The 21,450-nt window shown below is 43.1% G+C and overlaps 1 protein-coding gene across 1 annotated transcript in view; it reads right to left on the bottom strand.

Moving 5' to 3' along the window:
* PDE6D (phosphodiesterase 6D) overlaps positions 1–16,827 on the bottom strand; it is a 38,915-nt gene extending 22,088 nt beyond the window's left edge. Inside the window, exon 1 of the mRNA XM_067301444.1 lies at positions 16,667–16,827. Coding sequence (XP_067157545.1) covers positions 16,667–16,716 — 50 coding nt within the window. The 5' untranslated portion in view covers positions 16,717–16,827. The remainder of the gene's footprint in view (positions 1–16,666) is intronic.
* Positions 16,828–21,450: the final 4,623 nt, after the last annotated feature.

Raw genomic sequence — 21,450 nt, 5'->3', positions numbered from 1 at the left:
GCTGGATATTGTTTGTTCAAGAATTTTACTGTAATCTCTGTTGGCAAAAATATTCCACACAGAACAAACACATATTCCACCTTTTAGGAGAATTCTTTTTATAAGGCTTCAGAAAAAAAAAAATTATAGCAGCTGCAGACCTACAACTTCTGCAACATAAGGGGAAGATACGCACAAGTTCTTTTAGACTGAACTGTGTGCCCCTTAAATATCCCTTGGAGAAACACTGTTCTTTGGAGAACTAGAAGTAGGAGAAGAAAGGTTCCTTCCGTGAAAATGTTCCCACACAGATGCATGTACTAAGAGAAGATAAAAGAAAGAGCTTATTTGCCACAGTAGCAGCCTTCTGCCTCCTCTCTACCAAAGCACCCCTACTGAAATAGAGCAGAGAACAGAGGAGCATGGTAACATGTAAGTGAGATAGTGGAAATCTGTGCAGGAAGCTCATCAGTTGTTTGCAGCAGGTTAGTCCCAACACTCTTCCCAGCTGAACAGAACAAATGTCTTGGCCGTTCAGACTCTAAATCTTAAAAAGAGCTAATTTCAAGACCTAATCTCTTTGCAGTCCCACTTTAGTTCAATGATGGAAAAGGTGTAGCAAGTAATTTCCAGGATACTTGTTACCCAGTGTTACCTATAAATTTCAGATCAAATTTTATACTTAACCTTCATTCAAGATATCAATGGGAACATTCCTTCCTGTTAAATGTTTGGTGTAATACAGTAAACTGATTCACTCTGTTAAAATGATAAGGAAAGGATTCTACTTGCTGAAGCCTTACCAAGAAGTAATGCTTCCACCTAGCAAGAAAAAAAACCCAGATTTCCAAAACAATCTAAAAGGGCTCCTGCAGAATTCCTGAGATCTCAAAGTTCCTTAAAATGTAATTTCCAGAATCTTTCTAACAGCTTCTATAGTAAGATTGTTTTGTGTAACCACTGTTATAAATAAAGCCTTCTTCAGTCATTCTATCTGGCCTAAAGCATTTCTTCAGATATATAAGAAAAAGTAGATCACATGTGCACACATGGAAACATTATTGGGATATTTTTTCTTTTGAGGTTCAGCACTATGTCCATGAACATATGTAAAGCTGATAAAAACTACTATACACAAAAAAAGCAACATTAACTTATTGGCAAAGCAATCATAACCAGTGTTGCCGAACACTGATTTCTTTTCTCAGTAGCAAGCAGCAGAAAGAAATCTGAACCCAAGTGAATACAGAAGCTCAGAGAGCAACTACATGGGATCAGGGCTGTTAAGGCCTCCCTAGCACTTACAAGAACTCTTACTCTGCCTGATCAATCTTCCTTATGATTCAGATGCTGATACATCCCAAAAGAAACAGATGAGAAAGTGATATATGCCTGGTTTTGTAGAGTAATTCACTTGGCACCTGTGATTTTTTTGGACATAACGAAGTCTGTAACTGGAGGGCCCACCTATAACAGATGGCACTGATGATGTTAGCTTGAAGAACTGCTTCTGTACATCCTTAGAGCTCTGTTAGGCAAGTTTGCCTTCACCTTCTCTTCTCCAGAGTACTAGATGGACCTGTTAATGAATGCGGTATGTTCACAGTTTTGTGTCCTCTGGTAGCAGCTAGAAATGCACTCCTCCCTTCTCTACATACCCTGTGGGAAAGGTGAGATCTGTGGCTACTTCCAACATAGGAAAAAGAAGATAACACAAAGGTTCACAACTTCGCTCTGAGCTCTGAAAGACACAGATTCCCTGGACTTGGACTCCTAGATATTCCAAAATATACACCCAGGCAACGAGAACCCCACACCAAGTCGGAGGTAACTGTGGGCAATGAGATGCTCTGAGAAAAAAGGAGCAAACTAGATTGTGTATGAGTCAACACCTAGGGCCATATTATCAAGGACTGTGACACAGATTAGCAAATAACTGATTGAACAGCTGGAAGAGACTGTAATTTCTGAAAATCTTCTACAGCAAAAAGTCTGGCCAGGACAAAGCCTAGGAGTAGAGATTTTGTAAGTTTGAAAGATTTCTTACAGCTGGTTAACTGCCCAAAGACTGGAAGAGGCTACAAGTATATTGAATTACTGGGGAGCTATCCTGTTCTGAGCTGGCCCTTCAAACACTCCTCCATGCACAGGAGGGCAGATGTCCCTAACTCTGGACATACAAGCAACTGGGGAATACGGTAACTATCGTAAAAGTCTTGAGATTTGTAGAGCCATGAGCAAGCTTAAAGGAAGAACCCTCAGGCAGTAGTGTGCTGTCCTCCAACAATCTTACATAACTGGTGAATGTTTGACGCATGGAAGTAGGCATCTGTCACATCAAGAGCTGTTCACCCACCTCTTTCACATGAGGGACAGATCATTGTCCCTAGACAGAAAGTCCTGCCCTTGACTGTCTATATTTCTGTTGAAGTTGATGATGCTCAGACTATTGTTCTTCCAAGGGATCAGGAAAGAGCACGAATAAAACTGCCTTCAAAAGCATTCTTTGACTTGTGCTGCTGAGAACAGATTCTGGGCCAGAGGAGAATTCAGTTATTGGCAAGTGAGGTGTCCACCTATAGAGAACGAAGGAAAATAACACCATCGAGCCAGACTGCTTATAAAGACTTCTTTAAGGGCAAATCTGTAGCCTGGCCTGCACAGAGCCATGTCATTAATTCAGAGAGGTCTGTGAAAGAGGAGGAAGTCATTAGTGCAAAGGATTTCAGGGACTCGGGGATTTTCACTTGGCTGTGGAACCTTTCCTCTCTCAGTCAACACTCCAAAGCCAAAAGTCATTATGTCTGATAGTTCCTACCTTCCAGGAAATGAGCTTGTGAGTTTTATTCTATTTGTTAATAGGCAGGTTTTCACACCACCAAAATCAACAGTAACAGAAGCACTTACGGATTCTTGCTGGCAATCTCAGAGAAGCTAAGAATAAAAGCTCAAGCACTGAATTTCTCTTTCATTCACACATAGACTCTGTCTAAACTCTCCTTGCTCTGTGGAGTGAGAATTTCTGTTCCTCAATACCTTATCAACACAATATTAATTTTTAAACAGTACTTTTCACCAACGATTGAATTAACTAGGGACTTGTAAATGCAGAGGAGTTAATTCAGATTAAGGCAGAGGGTGAATTTAGAGTTCAGCAAACCATCCCTTAATTAACCCTTGTCTAGATGTTCTTCTTCTCCACTAAGCGTGTCCAATTCCAAAACAGCTTGATCTGCTTTTAAGTGACTTCTGCTGATTTGGAACAGGACACACTCATCCCAGAATAAAGGTATTCACATAGGGGAAATCAAGCAGAAATAACTGCACTGAAGTAAATTTTAGGCAGATAAACCCTCAGGTTCTACCCACATTAGAGCTTTTTGTGGTGGTATAGCTACTTGTTCTTTGACACTTGGGAAAAAAGTACAGACACTGCTTCATCTCAGTGCAGTATATTTACATAGTGTAGCTACATCAGTGCAAAATTTCCTGGCATAGACAAGCTCCATATTGCCCAAGCCAGTTGGCATAAAGACGGTGTGTATTTCCTCAGGGTGGGATTACAGCTCTACAAGCTATTCAGGAAAATAGGCCAGACAATCAAACCTCCTTTTTCAGGTGTGTTCATATGCCTTCTCTCACAAGTAATGCTAAAAAAATGACCAAAAGAAAGGAAATCTTGAAAAGATACTCCTTACACAGCTTTCAAAGCAAATACCAGTTGCAGCCTGCAGGGAAAAGGTGAAAGGAGTGCCGCTGCTGCAGTAGAGCTGTTAATTAGTCTATAAGGATTTGTGTTTATAACAAGAGTGAAAACTATCTAATGCAACAGAAGTAATACCGGCTGAACAGTTTTCAATATTATAGCAATACTCAGCCTATCCTCACTAACATAAAAGTGACATTGGAATTGCTAGGGCAGAAGACACTCAGTTTTACTAACGGCAGTTTACTCAAAGTGCTTCAGGCTTTTTAGAACCTCTGCACCTTTAACACTGTCCTGAAATGCCTCACACACAGCATATCCCGCACCGTTTCAATCCGGTGTTATTCTGTAACCAGGGATACAGCTAGAGACCACAGAAGGTTCTCTGGGAAAGCAACTCAGTATCCCTGAAATATAATTAAGGAATCACAAGGGGATTTAATCTTATCGAGACTTTATAGTAAAATACTTAGCCCTGGCACCAATACTCTTCATCTAATGAACAAAATAAAAATTCACATCAGCCAGAGAAACAGCTATGGCAAGCACTTTCATAAAGTCCACACTGACAAACACTCAATCTCCTATTTGCTGACATGGCACAGCAGGGAAACAAGCCACCCTCTTCCCGGCATTAGTTTAAATTGTACCTCTGATATACAATCCATGAGGACAGTAATGGCTTGAATTTCACTGGAGCTACCAATACCTAGGCTTTTTTTAAGTTAGGCCATGTGTGCATGAGAAATAGGCATACTTAAGCCATGCAAACAGTACAGCCCTTACAGCCAGAGCCCCCATGACTGAACATGAAGATCATCTTCACTGCCAGTCAAAAACCGGCAAAAAATGATTACGAACACTCTCAGCACCAAGCCAGGATAGTAAGCAAGGATGCGAATATTTAGGTTAATGTTAGCAGTCCCCTAACCTCACAGGACAAGACCACAGTGAGAGCTGGAGGTTCTCCAAGCAACAGTAGAAAAGCAGGCCACAGACTGGAGCTACTGAAGTAGTTAGATCTCTGGAGCACTACGCAAGCCACTGAAAGTACCGTTTTGTGGTATCTTTTAGAAAATTATCTTTCCTCCCTCTCCTGACAGGGCACTGTTATTTCTCAAAGCAATGAACAATTTCCACTGACATGATACGAGGCTGCTATACAAATGAGAGGTTGACAACTCATTTCAGTGTACATGGTATTAAAAACATAGGATATAAAATCAATAACTGCTACACAGGACACAAGTAAGCTATTTAACAAAGCGAAAGCAGTAAATTAGCCTAATGGCAAGGCTACATGCTGCAATATAGATCAAACAATTCTTGGTCTTCCACGTACAACTGACAGCACTAAGATTTCTCAAGGAAAACAAGTTCATTATCCTGCCTCTTCTGAGGAAGGGAGGAAAACTTGGAGCATACAGCCCAAGTAGAGATTAAAACAGATTTGAAAATACAGTCAAGAGCGAATGACTTGCCGTCGCATGGGGAAATTAATCTTGCAAATGGACCACAGGTCATTGAAAGCACAGGAAGAAGGGAACAATAAAGAGGGATTTACAGTGATGGAGGCAGAACTCTCAAGAACGAGGGCTCCATGGCAGAATTGCCGTGTGTTTTTAGGAACCTGCTAGAATAGGAGAAGTGCTTAAACCTGCAACTTGGATTAGCAATTTGACAATTTAACCATTCCACCATTTTACGCAGTGCTAGGTAGTAAGTCAGAAAAGGGAGTAAGTGGTTTGGAAAAGCACTATAGCAAAACAGTGAAAGTATAAGTAAAACTGAATTTCAGTTCTAAACTGGTTTAGAGTTGGTAAATTATTAATATTTGGTTCTGGATGTTGTACTTTAATGTACATATGAGATCTACAGATATACTATTGTACTTATACGAAACTGCTTAGTATGGCACTAGGGGATCTCTCCAAGATGGAGATTCGGTACCCAAGCCAAGTGTCTTTCTGTTTTAGCACCCACTGGAATTCAGGCCAAAATATTATTGTAGGGATACTGAAATTTCTACTGAAATGACAAAAAGTGATGAACTGTATTACTTCCAAGTAATTACTATAGCTTTCATTATCAAGGAAACCTACAGTTATGCTTACACTGAGATTTGCATTTTAATTTCTTATTTTAACAAGTTTGTAGCTACATGCTAAATTCTCAGATACTGATTGAGATCTTATTTTAAAAAAAATTAGTCAAAATTCATTGATGTACTTTTCAGTCGAAACAATGAAACATGTCTGCTGTGAAGAATACCATGTATAAATTATACAATCAGCTGTAGTTCACAAGTCAGTTCTTTCAGATAACAAATTTTTACTGACAATTGAACTCCAATTAATGTGAAAAATATCACAACATAGTTATTGAGAAGCTAGATTTACACATAGGTGGTACAAATATCATGTTTTTTAAAGTATTAGTTTGATGTTTCAAAATGTGCAACTACCTAAGCATTTATTTAAAGAGAATGTTAAAGCTTCGAAGTTACATGCGTGAAACTCAGAAAACGCCATAATTAACGTTATCTGCACCCTTTACAGGTATGCCTACGTTACAGTACAGTTATTTAATTGAAATTGTACGATCTTTTCAAACATGCCCCTATCTCATTTACTGCATTTATTGTTACAGGGCAAAACTGGGACCTGTGCATGCAATGTTATTAAGTAATGATACTTCCCGTACTTCAGGAGGAAAACAAGGAGTTAATGTTTTGTCAGTGAAACAAATGCAACAGATGGTCATGACCTGTGTGAAATGTTTTCACCTGGCCTCGGGCAGGAGTGTATTTAAATGAGGAAGAGGGGCCTGGTGAAAGGAGTATGGCTGGGTGCTTAGAGGGGAAGTATGTGGTAAGGCTGCCTGTGGCAGGAAGGGATGCTTGCTCCTCTTTGTGGCTGGACCTAGAGCATTGCAGAGGTAAGCCTATGACCTTATCTGGGGAAGCAGTCCTTCAGGCTGTTTTAAAAAGATGGAAGCTCTTAATTCTTAGATTTTGAGACTTTCAGAGTTTAAAACTCTAATGAGCTTATTCTAATGGTGGACTAAAAGATGCTAGCAGAACCAGAACTAGTTTTTCCTTTCTCCCTAAGAAGCTAAGTGTTTCTTCATAGAAACTGAGTTTAAGGTTGTTATTATAGTAATATAATGTGGCTTCCTTTGAAGGAGTTGCAAGGGGAAAGCACATAAAGCAATTCTTTCCTGGAGCTGTTTAAATACTGCATTTTTATGGCAGCAGTGTAATTGTAATGATTCCTTGTGGATTAACTAAGGTGCTATGAACAGCCCCAACTGGAATACAGTTAGTCTAAACTAGATTTAGCAACTCGTTAGCTTTTTCTCCCTCTTCTGGAACAAATATTTTGAAATAACATGTGCTTGCTTTTTAAGGCTGCACACAATTTTCAGCCAATGACTTCCTATGTCTGGCTCATGAGAGTTGTGGGAGAATCATGTCTCTGAGAGTGTTTGCTACATGCTCCCAGGTCTTGCTTGTGACTTTGCCTGGGGCAGTAGCTTGTCACACAGCACTGATGCTAAAGATCTGATGCACAGAACAAGTGTAAAGAACAGATGATTACCTTGCCAAAGTCATCCAACATGCATTTTGAAAAGCTGTGTTACTGTGAACTTAGCAATGTGATGTTAGCATGTTCACCTAAGAGTAGCAGTCTGATTTTTTTGGAGAATTGGTGCTTCAAGAGACATGAAGCATGGTAATGTAAGGTGAGAAGCAGGTGAGTGAGTGCTGGAGAAGGTGGCACAAGACTGCACTGAGGAAAATGTTAATTTGATGCAAGATAGAGGTTGTGAACATGACACCTGACAGCAGCAGAGTTGGTTGAAGACAGTACTGCTGTTTGCAGCTCTCCCCAGCTGCTTGTTAGATTTGAGGGAGAAAGTAACAGCTGAGCTGTTTGTAAAACTGCTAACCTGATCCACTTGACTAACAGGTCTCTGCTCCTTATCCTACTGCTTAAGCTGTTTAAGCTAGTATGCCTCATCCTGACAAACAGGAGGTTGCAGAGAGCTCATAAATCTGAAGGGGTAGCAAGCAGCTGGGAAAGGCAAACTTCAATCAGCACAGCTGCTGCTATGGAAGTACACACATCACAAAATGTAAGGGCAGATATCTTTCAGGTGTCCTCCTTCTCTCAGAAGCAACAAAGCCCTGCTGTTCCCTTCCTTAAATATCATCTTAAGGCTAACAAGGTTTAAGGGGTGGGGGGGAGTCCTTGCAATTGCACTTGTCTTGGATCCTAGTAAAGAAAGTCTCTTTACAAGAGAAACAATTAAGTCTTAATTTGGACTATGACTAACAGATGCAAGTCTTCAAATGCACTAAAGAGCCTCCCCTAAGACTTCTAAATAGGAAGTCAAATGTCTGAAATATCTCTATAAAGGTCCCCTGTATTTTATAGGTCAGTAGGTCTTTGTCCTAGTATCCAATTTCCAACTGGGTTGGTCTAGTCCAGCATGTGGTAGTACACTTGGAGGGGAAATGCTTCTTCCTGTACCTTTGCTCAAATGTTCCCCTGAAAGAAGGGAGTTCTGCAGTACTCACACCCCTTAAGTACAGAGCTAGCAACAGGCCATGCCAACAGATGAATGGAGAACAGGTTCCTCCCTAGTGGGGCTCTTTAACATTTTTCTCCACACACAGAATTTTTATTTAAGGCAATGCAAATATTCAGTTTTTCACTGTTTCCTAGAATAGAATTTTCTTTGCCTTTCCAAGACAGACTTCAGAAATTAACTCTCTGCTTGCCCAGCAGGCTGTCCCTGATTAAAGTTTCTGACACTTAATAAAACATCAAATGTTTTTTTGGAGCCAAGTACATGTAACCTTCAGTTGGAAAAGGCTTAAAGCTCTCTGAAGTGAGGAGCAGAGAAGCAGGCAGGCAATCTGCTTAGGTGGGGTATACATTAACTTGAGATTAAAGTGCAAGATCCCCTACTGTCTTGATATAATATATGGAAAAAAGAGCAATATCTGCTGTTCTAGGGACCAAATCTACTTCTGACTCATGCACACAGTGCAGCATACAGACTGACCCATATAAACACTCCTCAATAAGATCACCGAGAGAAGTTAAATCTTGTGCACTCCCATTCTCTAACAGAAGACCATATTGCTCCAAGCTAGTTAATCCTTTCAGTATAGGAGTGGATAGATTTAATAATCTGATGCTTTTGTGCACTGTTATCCTGAAAGCTGATTGAATGTAAAAGACTTCTTGCTCTTGCCTTTTACCTAAGCCTGTCTGTCTTCTGGAAGAATGTCTTTAGATATCCTAGTCATGAACATAATCAACTCAAAGGTTCACTCATGCTTAAATCTGATATAGAAGAGATTTAAGGGAAACTATTTTGGGTCAGTGAAATGTGGTACAAGAAAAAAAATCTGACAAGGGAACTTCATGTTCATAATCACAAGTGAAAATTCTGGCAGTCAATCAAGCACTTTGCAACATGTGACTGGGAGCCTAGCTGCTACTGCTGTTCTAGAGAACTTCAATTATTGTATGGTGTCTTCAGGACAGAGCCTTCCAGTAGTCTTACTATGCTTACTTGGATGCAATGTCAAATGGATGTGGAAACTTTAACACTGAATAAGTAGGGGTTTCCTAAACAACTGTCTGTTATAGCTTTGCACTGCTCTGGGAGTGATACTACATGTGCTGAACCTCCTGTTCTTGTGGGTGCCCCTGATTCAGTCTTGGAAGATGAGATAGCAGAGTCTAGTAATGCTTTTTTATTACTCAGTACTGTAGTTTGCACATTACAAGTGTAAACACATGAGCTGCTCCTTAAGGTGTGTGAGCAACAGATGTGCAACAAGTCAGCTCTCATACTGCTTATAGAACTAACATTTGATGACAAGCTTAGCTACACTAGCATGCAGAAAAATACAAAATTAAATATTGGAAGTTCTATTTAAGTTCCACCTGCAAGTTCTCTGCTTGTTACCTATATATGGGAGCCTAGCAATGAATCCTCATATACTTCTACATGGTTTGACTATCTAGACATAACCAAAACAATCTTTAATGGAGGGGGTAGACTCAAATTTGAAGCTGCCTTGGAATTTGCCAGCTTGCAGATAGGGAAATAGAGGTTCATATATCACATGACATAAGTCAAAGGCAGAATTCAAAATATAGTGGCCTGCTGTCTTACTAACTCCATGTAGAATTACACACTTATTCTTTCCAGATCAACTTGAATTCAAAGATGATGATATGTAAGAGCAAGGCACTCAGCTTCCATGTAAGGACTGCTTCAGTTGATAACAGGAAATAGTGATGCATGTCCTGTTGGTCTCTGATTCAGATGGCTGTATTAACTACTCCTGTGAATGGCATTAGTCTAATGAGGTTTTTAAAATGCCATCTCTGCTTGTCTAAATTTGTGCAACTCTTCTACACATTCTGGCCATTATGATAAATGGGGGTGGAGCGAGGGGAAAAGTGTTGTCTGTCACTTAATCCATTAAATGACCATCTTCCACAGTGTGGAAATCAAAATAATGCAACAATGGCTGAAGAATAAGGCACCAGTGACTTCCAGGGATTTTGATTTGCTGCCAAGGCTGCACAGAGTAATTGAGACTATCAGAATACAGTAGAAAGAAATAAGGGAAAATAAGCTTAATGTTAAAGGAGACCAAACTATTGTAGGTATCTTATTAGGTCAATGCTAATAAGTAAGCAATTTAGATTACTGAAACCACAGAATTCTAGTGAAAACACTGGACTAGTAAGCTTGGGGGAGATGAAAGGACAGATCTTAAAAGTTTTTAACAAGTTGCTAAAATATTGCTGACTAAAGAAAAGAAATACCCCTTAAACTTCAATGCGAACTTGAAATTGGCATTATTGAAGAAGTATTCTCTAGTACCTGGCAACTCACTTCCTGCTATAGCAGAGTTCCTGCCCCTGCAGTTGCCTCATCCTTCCACTGCCATGGAGTGGATTCTGCCCCCATGTGGGGGCAATGGGACACTTATGTAATTGACTATAACAACTTCAGTTATTTTTTTTGTCTTCTGGCCTGGATCACTAATTTGACCTTAACTCTTAGATTTAACTGAAATCAGTGTCATGGACTGAGGACAACTTAGTTTTAAGCTGTCTTAAAAAAATTACTTTGAGTTTTATATATTCCTTTCTGCCTCTAGCTTGGAAATAGCTTATTAGTTCTCTTCAAGGCTTGTGGGAAAACTTGAAGGGCAGGTAACTATTTTGCCAAACAAAAAAACTCTAGCAAACTATTTCTGTTTGGGGGGGGGACTTCATCCTGCTCTCAACACATTAGAATTCTTCTAAATACTTTTTGGAGTCGGATCACAAATAGTGTTCTTATACTTGCTGTGTTCTATGGACTAGATACCTAATGCTAAGGCAATTATATATTTTGCAAGGAACTGGACTCCCTTCCTCTGCCACTGATCCCCTGTTGTAGAGAGGGGATAACTTCAGTTATGACTGCAATCATTTTTGTGTAGAGCTGTCCTTGTTCACTGTCCTCTACAATACAGCTTTCTAACTTCCAATATTTTAGTAAGTTTTTTCTAGAAACACTGACTAAATGCATCCTAAGTCTCTTAAAAAACCTGAAGCACCACTTCCTACAATACAAATGGACTGCATTAAATCTGAAAGTCAGAAAACTGACTGTATTCTACTCAATAGTATTTTGATGGGAAGAATAATAAAAAACATCATTGTTTAACTGTGATTTCTGTCAGTTACAGTAAATGTGGGGGAGCATGAAGTTTATGGTCTTTACTAAAGAACCAGGCAGGGTGACTTTTTAAAAAGAAAACGAAAACCTGGTAAAATAGTTCTTGCATTACTGGCAGAGAGGCCTCATGACCTATGAGTAAGAAACATGAAGAGTTTGTTCATCTAGTCTACCAGAGTCACAGTTCATCAATGGAAATGATTCTAATATGATAAAGAAATCTTGACCACAATTACACTTAAATGCCAAGTACAACCTGGCTGAAGCTTCTAGATGATATGTTGGCCTCTCTGAAACAGACCTTTTGATTGTGAAGGGATGGGAACCTGTTCTCTGCAGTTAGAGCAACTGGAAAACACTGACAACTCTTGCATCTGTAAAGCACCCTGAGGTTATAGCAAAGTGGTAATGCAAGTTCAAGAGCAACAGAAGACCAACTTGTCAGATAATAAAAATGACAAGCTGTATGCCTGGCACAATTTGTTCAATTTTTCAGAAACTAGAAAAAATGGGTGGGGAGCACAAACTTGCTTGCTGTTTTCCAGAGGTTTTTCTTGAATTGTATTGGTGCAAGCCAGCTGCAAGTTCAGCACAGCTTTGGCTATCTACAGAACACATTTCCCACCTTGTAGGGAGCCCTGTTTCCTCTGTTAGCTGGCTAGTGTCTCCTTTTACTCAAGGAAACTGGTGATTCATCTTTACTCAACTGCAGGAAATCTTAATCTAAGATCCTGAGGACAGGCACACAGGAAACCTCAGAACAATGTTTTAAAGGGCAATTAAAGCTGCCACCTTGTTTTGTAAATAAGGCAATAAATGAGCATTTTTACTTAAGCAGTTAAAAATCTACTGACCCAATAAAAATAGGTTGGAGACTCAACTAGATAGAACTTGAAGTTGGGGGAGGAGAGGTGTCATTGTTTGCAAAGCAATACAAGGTTCATGGAAGCTGTTAATGGCTTCTGATATAATTATCCCTCATTATGGCTCTTGGGAAGATGGATAGAGCTTAACATGGTTACTCTGCTAGATTCACTTCCTAGACAGAAAAATAATGGCCAGAGCATTGGAGAGAGTGCTGGGCAACAGGAGGATGTCATACAGGGAACTTCAGGCATTTTAAGTAGGAGACCATTTGACATATGAAAAGCTCTGCCTGCAAATGCTGTAGAGCGTATGAACTATAGCTATGGGCTTACACTGACCACAAATATTAGTTTCATAACTCTATCATGATTCTGACCTGAATGTTTTCTTTGTGCTTAAGTTCAGCATATCAATTTGTTTTAGGAGACTTCTGAATTAATACAGTAGGATAAGCTGTATAGCCTGAAATAGAAGTCCACATACAACTTTATCCTGAACTAATAAATGTCTATATGGCAACTAACACTGGAGGTCCAGTTCTGAGGTGTCTCTGTGCAGAAGCAAATAGGTGATACTTTGAATTTTAAGATTTAGAACTGAGAAAAATGGATGTACTTACTCATGTCTTGGAAGGTGAGGCTTAGCACTTTAACTATTCTATAAGACCTGAGTAGCTTTTTAGCTCTTGGCTTGTTTGGGGTTTTCTTCCCATTCTGGAAGAAACAAAGAACCTGAACTGTGGTCCCTCAAGGGTTGGATGTGAATTAGCTGTTGCTGCCCATGACCAGTTATTTCTAGTTTACACCATAGATACTTTTTAAGAAAGCAAAGCACATAGGCTTTCCGAATACTGGCAAACCGGGTTAAATAGAACAGTCATCTATAATGTCCTTATTCTAGTGAACATAGTGCATTAAAATTTTCTGTTACTTTATGTTGGAACAAAGATATAAAGGCAACCCACAAATTACCAATGGGGCTGAAAAAGCCATTGAAAAGTAACTCCTCAATGCCAGGTTTTGACTGTTACAGGGAAACATTTTCAGTATTACTCATCTATAAAAAGGATGTTAAACACATGCATTTAATGGTATACAGTAATTGTAAAGATAAAATGGCAGAATGAAACCTGAAGAACATCTTGAAAAGGTAAGTGTGGGTCAAATTTATTCTTTAGCTTGACAGGGTAACTGTCTGATCTTCTGGAAACAAGCATAGTCAAACCTCCTCCATTTGAGACTGCAGGACCAGTTGTGCATAAATACTTGCAGAAATGAAAACTCACCTAATACTCCAGAGGAGTAAGTTACCACCTGAACTGACATTGCTTAAAGTCAAACAACCAGTCTACCTTCACATAGCACTAGACTACCACAGATACTGTGTTTTTTCTAGTATAAGCACCACTGCTCAGGAGAGTGCCTTCAAAACAGAATTCATGAACATACTGTAAGTTTTGTTAATAAATACAGTCCTCAAGAAATGACAAGCTGTAAAAGTTGCTGGCTAGCTGCTTTCCATCTGTTGCTATGTGGCAAACTTGCAAATTGAACACTGACAGCACACTAACTGATGCCATAAAAATTCTTAGGACAAGTATAATATCCTCATTTGCCTGCAAATTCCAAATACTTCTAGTTTTCATCTTTTCAGGAAATAATAAAATCTGAGAAAAGGGAGCAAATGTTTCTGGTTTGAATTTGAGGACACTAGCCACAACATGTTTCTGCACTAGTGTCACAGAGGAAGGAAAGAATATCTGTGTGTTGAAGTCAGAGGGTGTATTGGAGATGTAATTTAATTTCCACAGCAGCATGTCTCAATCAGTTGGAAAGTTTGTAGTCAGCCTCTTCTTGGGAACTACATGCAAACTGAACTTGAGGCAAACTTAAACTACCCAATGTGAACTGAATTTCCAGACGAAGTGCTTGTTCTGTGCTAAAGTAAGCAAGTATTCCAGAGATCTGCTTCCTCAATGGCACCTTCTACCTATCAACTGATCTAACTACACAAGGAATCTAGTACATCCATACCCTAGGTACCACTGTGCTAGTTTCTTGTGCTAAAGCAATCGCAGCTTCAGGTGCCAAGTTTGCAGGGTTTGCTTAAGTTGGAGTTAACTCCTCCTTCCTGGGACAGGAGGAAGAAGTTTAAGTACTCCAAAGAAAAATTTACAGCTTTTCAGGACATGTTCATCTCTTCATTTCTATTAAGCAAATTAAAATAGCAGATATAGCAGTAGAGTGGGCAGAAAGATAAAGCATTTATTTAAAAGTAATGTTTTTTTAGAATACACACTCACTCTTAGAAAAGGAAATAGAAGTCTGAGCTGATGGCTGTCTTGCAGCAAGCATGGTCAGATCTGGGCATGAGTAGTTTCCTGTGTGGATGGTGCAGTGTCTCAATGCTTTTTTTTCCTCACAAATGAGGAATGTCTGTTCAGCCTCATTTACTACTTCTTTATTAAAGACACATCAAGACTGTTTTTTGACTATTTTAACTTATAAAAAGTTCCAATTATAAAATTTTTTGAGAAAAGCTTTCCTGCTCCTTGGACTTAAAGGTTTTTATGCTCTCAGGCCTGTATGGTAGACCATAACCTGAGCTATCACAGTACTCTAGCATGTTCTCAGAGAAGCATGATCAAGGTTTTGGTTGCCTAAAAATATGCTGTCATTTGGTTGTCAAGAGGTAGTAATACTGATTTCAGTGACCATGTAAAGGAAGATTGAACTTGAGGTTCTTCAGCCTGGAAGTGCAGAGTATTTCCATTGAAGAATTTTTGCCTACACTATAGCTGCTTGAGATAACAGAAGTTTACCTGAGGTTTGTCTGACGTCACATCTCTCAAAGGTTAAAAAAACATTTTTGTATTTAAGCCAAAAAGCTACAGAATGAGTCATTTCATCCAAAGCTGGACAAAGGTCCTCTTAAATTTTTCTCTGGAGACCATATACAAATGCATACAAAAAGCAGTTAAAAGTTTGTTTCCTAGGCTTAACTTTCCAAGCACTCTTCATTTCTACCAACACATTAGGCTGATCTTGTCAGAAGCTTATGCTTTTGCTAATTGCCTGCATGTAAGGCTGATCAACTGTTTCTGACAACTAAAATATTACATCTTCATAAATAAAAAGAATTGTCAATATTGCTACTGCACAAGCAAAGGAACCAGATGCACTGCTAGGTTGGGGGAGGGGACAGCAATTCAAAAGTTGAGAAGCATCTGCTTATAGTTCAATAGTAGCTATTTGGCTAAATCCAACCTAGAGCATCTCAGATCCTGCTGCAGATGGCATACAGATTACACACATCTCACTGACAAAAAACTGTTCAGAAATAGCAGTATTAGATCAAGAGAGCTCTTCTGTCCTTTTCAGTGTAAAAAAATTACTGTGATTTCACCCTGTGTCTAAAGGTCAAGCTGGAAAGCTTGCATCTGTCTTCTAAACTTAGAATCTGCTATAATAAAATATAGTAACTTCATTTAGTAAGTATGGTACACTTCTCCCACTCTTGGTTTGTGTGTGGGCCTTTGGACTGAGCCTTTCTCTGCTTTACTGAAATCCTGGGTTGGAAGGGTTGGGTGTGGGGTCTCACTTCTCTTCCAAGCTCGGATCTGTCTCATTTGCTCAGGGTTATATCTACACTCAAATAATACACTTGGATGTAAAATGAGAAAGCTTTTTGAAAGCTACAATGCTAAAGCTGCGGAACGAATTGCACAGAAAGGCATTAGCACCTACAGCGTGTTAGCATCAGCGATAAAAGACGTCTTACAACCACCAAACCGCGTGCCAGTACCTCACAACAAGAAAAGGACCGAGACATTTAGCTGCTGCTGCTGCGCTTGCAGACCAGGTGTTTCCTTCGGCGCGGAGATGCGTGAGCAGCCGCGGCTCTCGGGGCGGCCGGAGGGAAGGGAGCGGATCCCGACGGGACGGAGCGCGCCGGGCTCCCGGCTCCTCGCCTGCCCTCCGCGAGCTCGGGAGGCTCCCGCGGCTCCGGGGCCGCCTGTCAGCGGCCGCCCGGTGGACAGCTCCGGCCGCCGGGGTCCCCCCGCCCCCGCCGACCTGTCCCGAAGGGGGGAGCCCAGCCAGGACCCCGCGGTGGGGGGGGGTCTCCATCCCTTCCCCCCTCCCTACGCTCCGGGGGGGCCCGCGCGGGAGAGGAGGACGCAACCGGGAACAGCCCAGCCGTGGGGGGGGTCTCCATGACAACCGCCCGCCCCGGGTGGCGCCTCGCCCCCGCCCTCGGGGACGGCGAACCCCGCACCGCCACCCCCCCCCGGCTCCATCCCGGCCGGGCAGAGTGGGCCCGCCCCCCCCGCGGCCCCCGTCGGGCGGATACAGCTTGAAGCCCCTGAGGATCTCCTTGGCCCGCTCGTCCGTGGCCGACATGGTCCTGCCGCGCCGCGCCGCGGGCGGACGGGGCTGCGCCGGGCTCGCCTGGCTCCGCGGGCCTGGGCGGGAAGGCGGCGGTGACAGCGGCACCTCAGGACCCCCCCACCCCTCCCCCCGCACTCCCTCGCACCCGCCACTGGCCAGCGCAACCAACCCGAGCAGCCTGGCGCCGCCCCGCCTCCCGGCTCGCCGCCGCAGCCAATGAGCAGGGGGTGGCGCGGCGGCGCCCCGCCTCCTGGAGCCGGAAGGATGGCGCGGATGGCCAATCAGACGGCGATCCCTTTCCCCCTCCTCCCCGCCCCGCCTTCCCCCGATTCAAGGGCGGCTGCGCAGCGGTCGTTAAGGCGTTCACCCCTGCCAAGCCTGACGTCGCCGGGGGACGGGAGTCGCCGCAGGACAAACCTTTCGCAGCCGGCTCCGCTCCGCAGTTGCCAGCGGCCGCCGCAGGGGGGCGCCAAGGGGCGGCGGGGGGCGGGGCGCCCTCTGGTGGCGGCGTGCGGCGGCGTGCGGGCGGAGGCGGCGCCCCTGCAGGCGGGGGCGGCCGCGGCGGGAGGGAGCCCGGGGCCGGGGCCGGGGCCGGGGCGTCTCGCGGGCTCGCACGCGGGGCCTAAGCGCCTCCGCGCACAGCGGCGCCCCGATCCGTCGCGCCGGGTGAGGGGCAGGGGCGGCCCCGCGGCCGAAGGGGGATGGCGGGCTCGAAGGCCAGAGGAGCCATCGCAGGCCTGAAAAATCCCTGTGGGAATATGGATCCAGGTGCCGGGTGGCTGCTAGGGAAGCCGCAACCTGTCCCGTAGCTAAGAGCAAAGCGACAGAGAGGGGCTGGAAGGGATAAGACTCGACATCAGCAGAAACCCACGTCTGAGTTTATTCGAGGTCCAGTCAGGCTGCAGAGTCTGCTGCGGGTTTGAACTCTGGCACTGGGTGTTGCTGGTGTAAATCTGCAGGCTTTTGAGGAGAGGTGAGGTCCAGACGAAGAGCTTTGGAAGAGAGAAAAAGTCTCCTGCTTGAGTGTAAACTCTGTCCAAGTTTACTCCTTTCACCAGCGCCTCAGCTTGGAAAATACTGTGTCCTGTTTCTGCACTGCAAGAGGCCTCAGCCTTGTGTTTCGGCAGAGGGGCCCTGCGCAGTGTCCCACGCCTTCTGCACGGCCCTTCGTGTTAGCGTTCATGCGACATTGCTCCTTGGTCCTTGTTTGGTCCTTGTCCACAAGACATACTCTGGCAATAGTGCAAATACTGCTTGGACTACACCCAAGCTAATTGAGCTCTGTTAGCATTTCTCCTCATACGATGGGTAGATATTGTGGCAAATTCATCGCTCAAACTGTTTGACAGAAGTTAAATTGAGCTCAGATGATGGATTAAGTTTGTAGTTTTGTAGACCTAGCTGTTTGCATTATGTTGCTGCTCTCACTGCCTCTGTTTTTATATGCAGAGTAATTACTCTTCTGCATGGACCAAGGCTGGAGCTAAAAGGACCAGCATTATGGAGAAAGTTTAAAATAAATAGGCCACAAAAGTGGCCTTCTTTGTACTCCAGAAATCTGGCCTTTGTGTTTCTCTAATAAAGTAGATTCTGGGGGAACGTCTTTGGCTAATCAGCGCATCCCAGAAGCCAGGCTATTCTTTAGTATGAGCACGACAAATTAACTCCTCCATTAACAATCCAAGTGCAGCTAATACAAAGCATTAATAAACCATGAGGAAAATAAACACAGCAGTTGTAATCTGGCCCTCCTCAAAGTACCTCAGAACAAGACCAGCTAATAATCACCGTGCCATCAATACATTCATGGCTCTGCTTGCCTCAAAATCAGCCACTGTACAAATAAGGAGAACATGAACATTAATAAAGGTCACATTTAATGCATAAAGACAAGGCCACTGCCAGTATAACCAATAAGTGATCTTAATAATAAAAATAGGTAGCATTTATTTCCCTGATGTATGTGATCCATGCTCAGTTCCACACCATCAGTTTAAAAGTGTATGAACAGATCATTTTGAATCTGGGCAGCAAGCCAGGGGCACGCTATGCTAATATATATCTATCTTTTATTAAGAGTCCTCCCTGGGTTTTAGACAGTGTGTAATTACACACCCTATCTAAGGAAGAGGGACTAAAGCTCACTGAGGAGAAAAGACTGATAGGGATAAAAGGTGAGCAAGGAAAAAAGCAGATGTGAAGAAGGCAAAAGCAAATGGTTAGGTGTATGTGAAGAGTCTGCCAGGTGGAAGTAGGACCTGCTGGATTACGGAAGACATAAGGAGCTCAATCCTGCCTCTGTTCAGGCTGCAGAGAGATGAAAGAGCCAGCGAACAAATGGATCTCACAGCTAGGAGTTCCTGCAGCGTTAAAGGGCTTCTCTGGCCGTGTAGGGCTGATTCTGCATTGTCATGAAATCCCTGTTGTATGTCATCAGTAGGGAAGCCTTGAGGGGAGATGAGCACAGGGGTAGGAAGGTTTCCAGAACTTAGAGTTGGGGCCTTTGTGTTTTCTGATCAAATCCCAGAGTTCCCAAATTCACCTTGCGGTGCAGGGAGGTAGAGGCACTCTCTGCACCTCTCACATCTGAACTCCCGAAGATCACAAAACAGGTAATGGCTGAAGTGCTGAGGTCTTGTGACTGCTCCGGGCATGAGTAGCAGTGAAACAAGTGACACGATAACTCAGGCAGTGACAGAAACCCTGGGATCTCTCTCCTCTCAAAATCCTTTGGCTGCATTAACACAAATAACACCCTTGAGCACATCAGCTTTCTGATCCACTTGCAAGAAAGTTGTTGCAAGTCTCACTGTCCCTTTGTACCAACCTTCTGCTGAAAACTTCACCTTTTCCTGTCTCTGGAGCACATGGAGTTGGCGGGTGTCACAGTCTCTCAGTTGTCATTGCAGGTGAGAAGATGCCTCCAGCCTGCTTTCTACTTTCCCAGAGCACAAGGCACTGCTGTTCTCCCAAGGTGCAGATAAACGAAGTGCTGTTTCACCAGATCAGCATAACTGGGAGATGGTTTCATAAGCTGGGACCTCATCCCACCCCACTCTCGATGGAAGGGGTTGCACAGCTGCTTCGTCTCTAGCATGGCCATGGCTGCAACACTTGATTTTATTTTACTTTAAGTTGGTTGGGAAGTAAAATTATTATAGACGCTTTAGGACTCAAATCCTAATCCCAGTGGATAAATCTAGCCTAGTCTATGACTTCTTAATATAATGCATTTTATTTGGGTTATTGGTAAGCTCCCTTGTTGTCCTAACACACCTCTCTTCACAAGTTTTGATTTAAGCCATCTTATTTATGAAATGTGAGGGAAAGAATAAAAAACATAAAAGTACCATTTTTACTGCCAGCTCTCTTTTTGGAGACGACCAGTGGAAATTTTCTTGCCAGTGACACACCAGTATTGGGACTTCAGGAGGGGACTCCAGAAGTGTGTCCTGGGACACAGGGAAGTGCACCCAAACAAGGGACAAAGCTGGTGCTGTCTGCCTGGCAGGATGGGTGCAGACGCCGGCAGGAGGAGCAGCCTGAGGAAGATTGCTCAAGAGCTTTGAAGAATGAGATGCCAAACCCCGTGCGATGGAAGCTGTAAGACAGAGGGATGTCACTGTACTGCTAATCACACCCTTCCAGGTATCTGTCCCTTACAGGTGACTTTGCAGCCTCATGCGTCAGCTTCTGAGAGAAACCATGTTCTCAGAGTCTCCCCCTGGGGCTCCATGAGCACACTCCTTGGGGAGATTACTCTGGATTACAGTCTCTTTTCTCAGGCAATGCTGGGAAATAAGGTGAATTATCTGCTGCCTAAAAGGGACCTCGATTGCAGAATCACAAGGAGAAGAGATGGGGTGAGTCAAGAGGTAATGCCAACATTAAAAGATAAAATGGATTAACATCTCCCAGTATGCAGAAAGCTGCGTGGGTGGAGGCGAGAGGTTGCAATAGCAGTTTAAAAGGGGATGAGACAGCTGGGCATCCCCTTATTTGCCTCTTGAAAAAAAAGAAATCCATCTCCAAAGCTGAGGTTAGCTGATGATGTCTTCCAAAGCCCACTTCAGCCAGCCAGGTTGGCCATCAGCAGTCAGGAGATGTCAGGACAGCCCAACCGAAAGACCCTCCCTGACTGACCTAGAAGGGGCTAATGCAGCAGGACTTGATAGTAGCTGATAGATTTTTACCTGCAGGCTCCAGCTAGAGGTTGCAAAAATGATCCATGGGAAATAGCTCACAATCATATATTTCCACTTCTATTTCAGTCCTGGATTTCAGCTTTAACAGCTCTCAAGACAAATGAGGGTATGCACTGCTCTCCCAGGGTAACTGTTTCAGTGTATCTGCAGGGTAATATGAACTGTGGTGGAAGGCCTGTTTAGGATGTGATTAAGGAGGTAATTCTCCCTCCCTGTGCAGATGAGATATGTGTGGCTTAAGTAAATTACTGAATGGCTTGTTATAGCCCTGGCTGAGTTCCCTTGCTGTGCAAGGCTTAGTTTTTTACATCCAATTTGCTGTGAAGCCCAGAGTATCACAGCAGCATCCCAACACCTGCAGCTCTCTGCTTGTATGACACCCCTCCTCTGGAAGGTGGGACTCCAGGGACCAGCTGTAGATGACTCTGGGACACAGGCTAAGCCCCATCAGCTTTCTTAATGGTTTCTGATGTTCATTCCCTGAAAGTTCCTCGCTCCTGCCAGGGCCATTACACAGTTTGATCTTCAGGGACTAGCTGAC

The sequence above is a fragment of the Apteryx mantelli genome, chromosome 9 (genome assembly GCF_036417845.1).
Source record: "Apteryx mantelli isolate bAptMan1 chromosome 9, bAptMan1.hap1, whole genome shotgun sequence".
Taxonomy (NCBI): Eukaryota; Metazoa; Chordata; class Aves; order Apterygiformes; family Apterygidae; genus Apteryx; species Apteryx mantelli.
The sequence above is the reverse complement of the archived record's forward strand: the minus strand, read 5'-3'. Positions and strand labels throughout refer to the sequence as shown.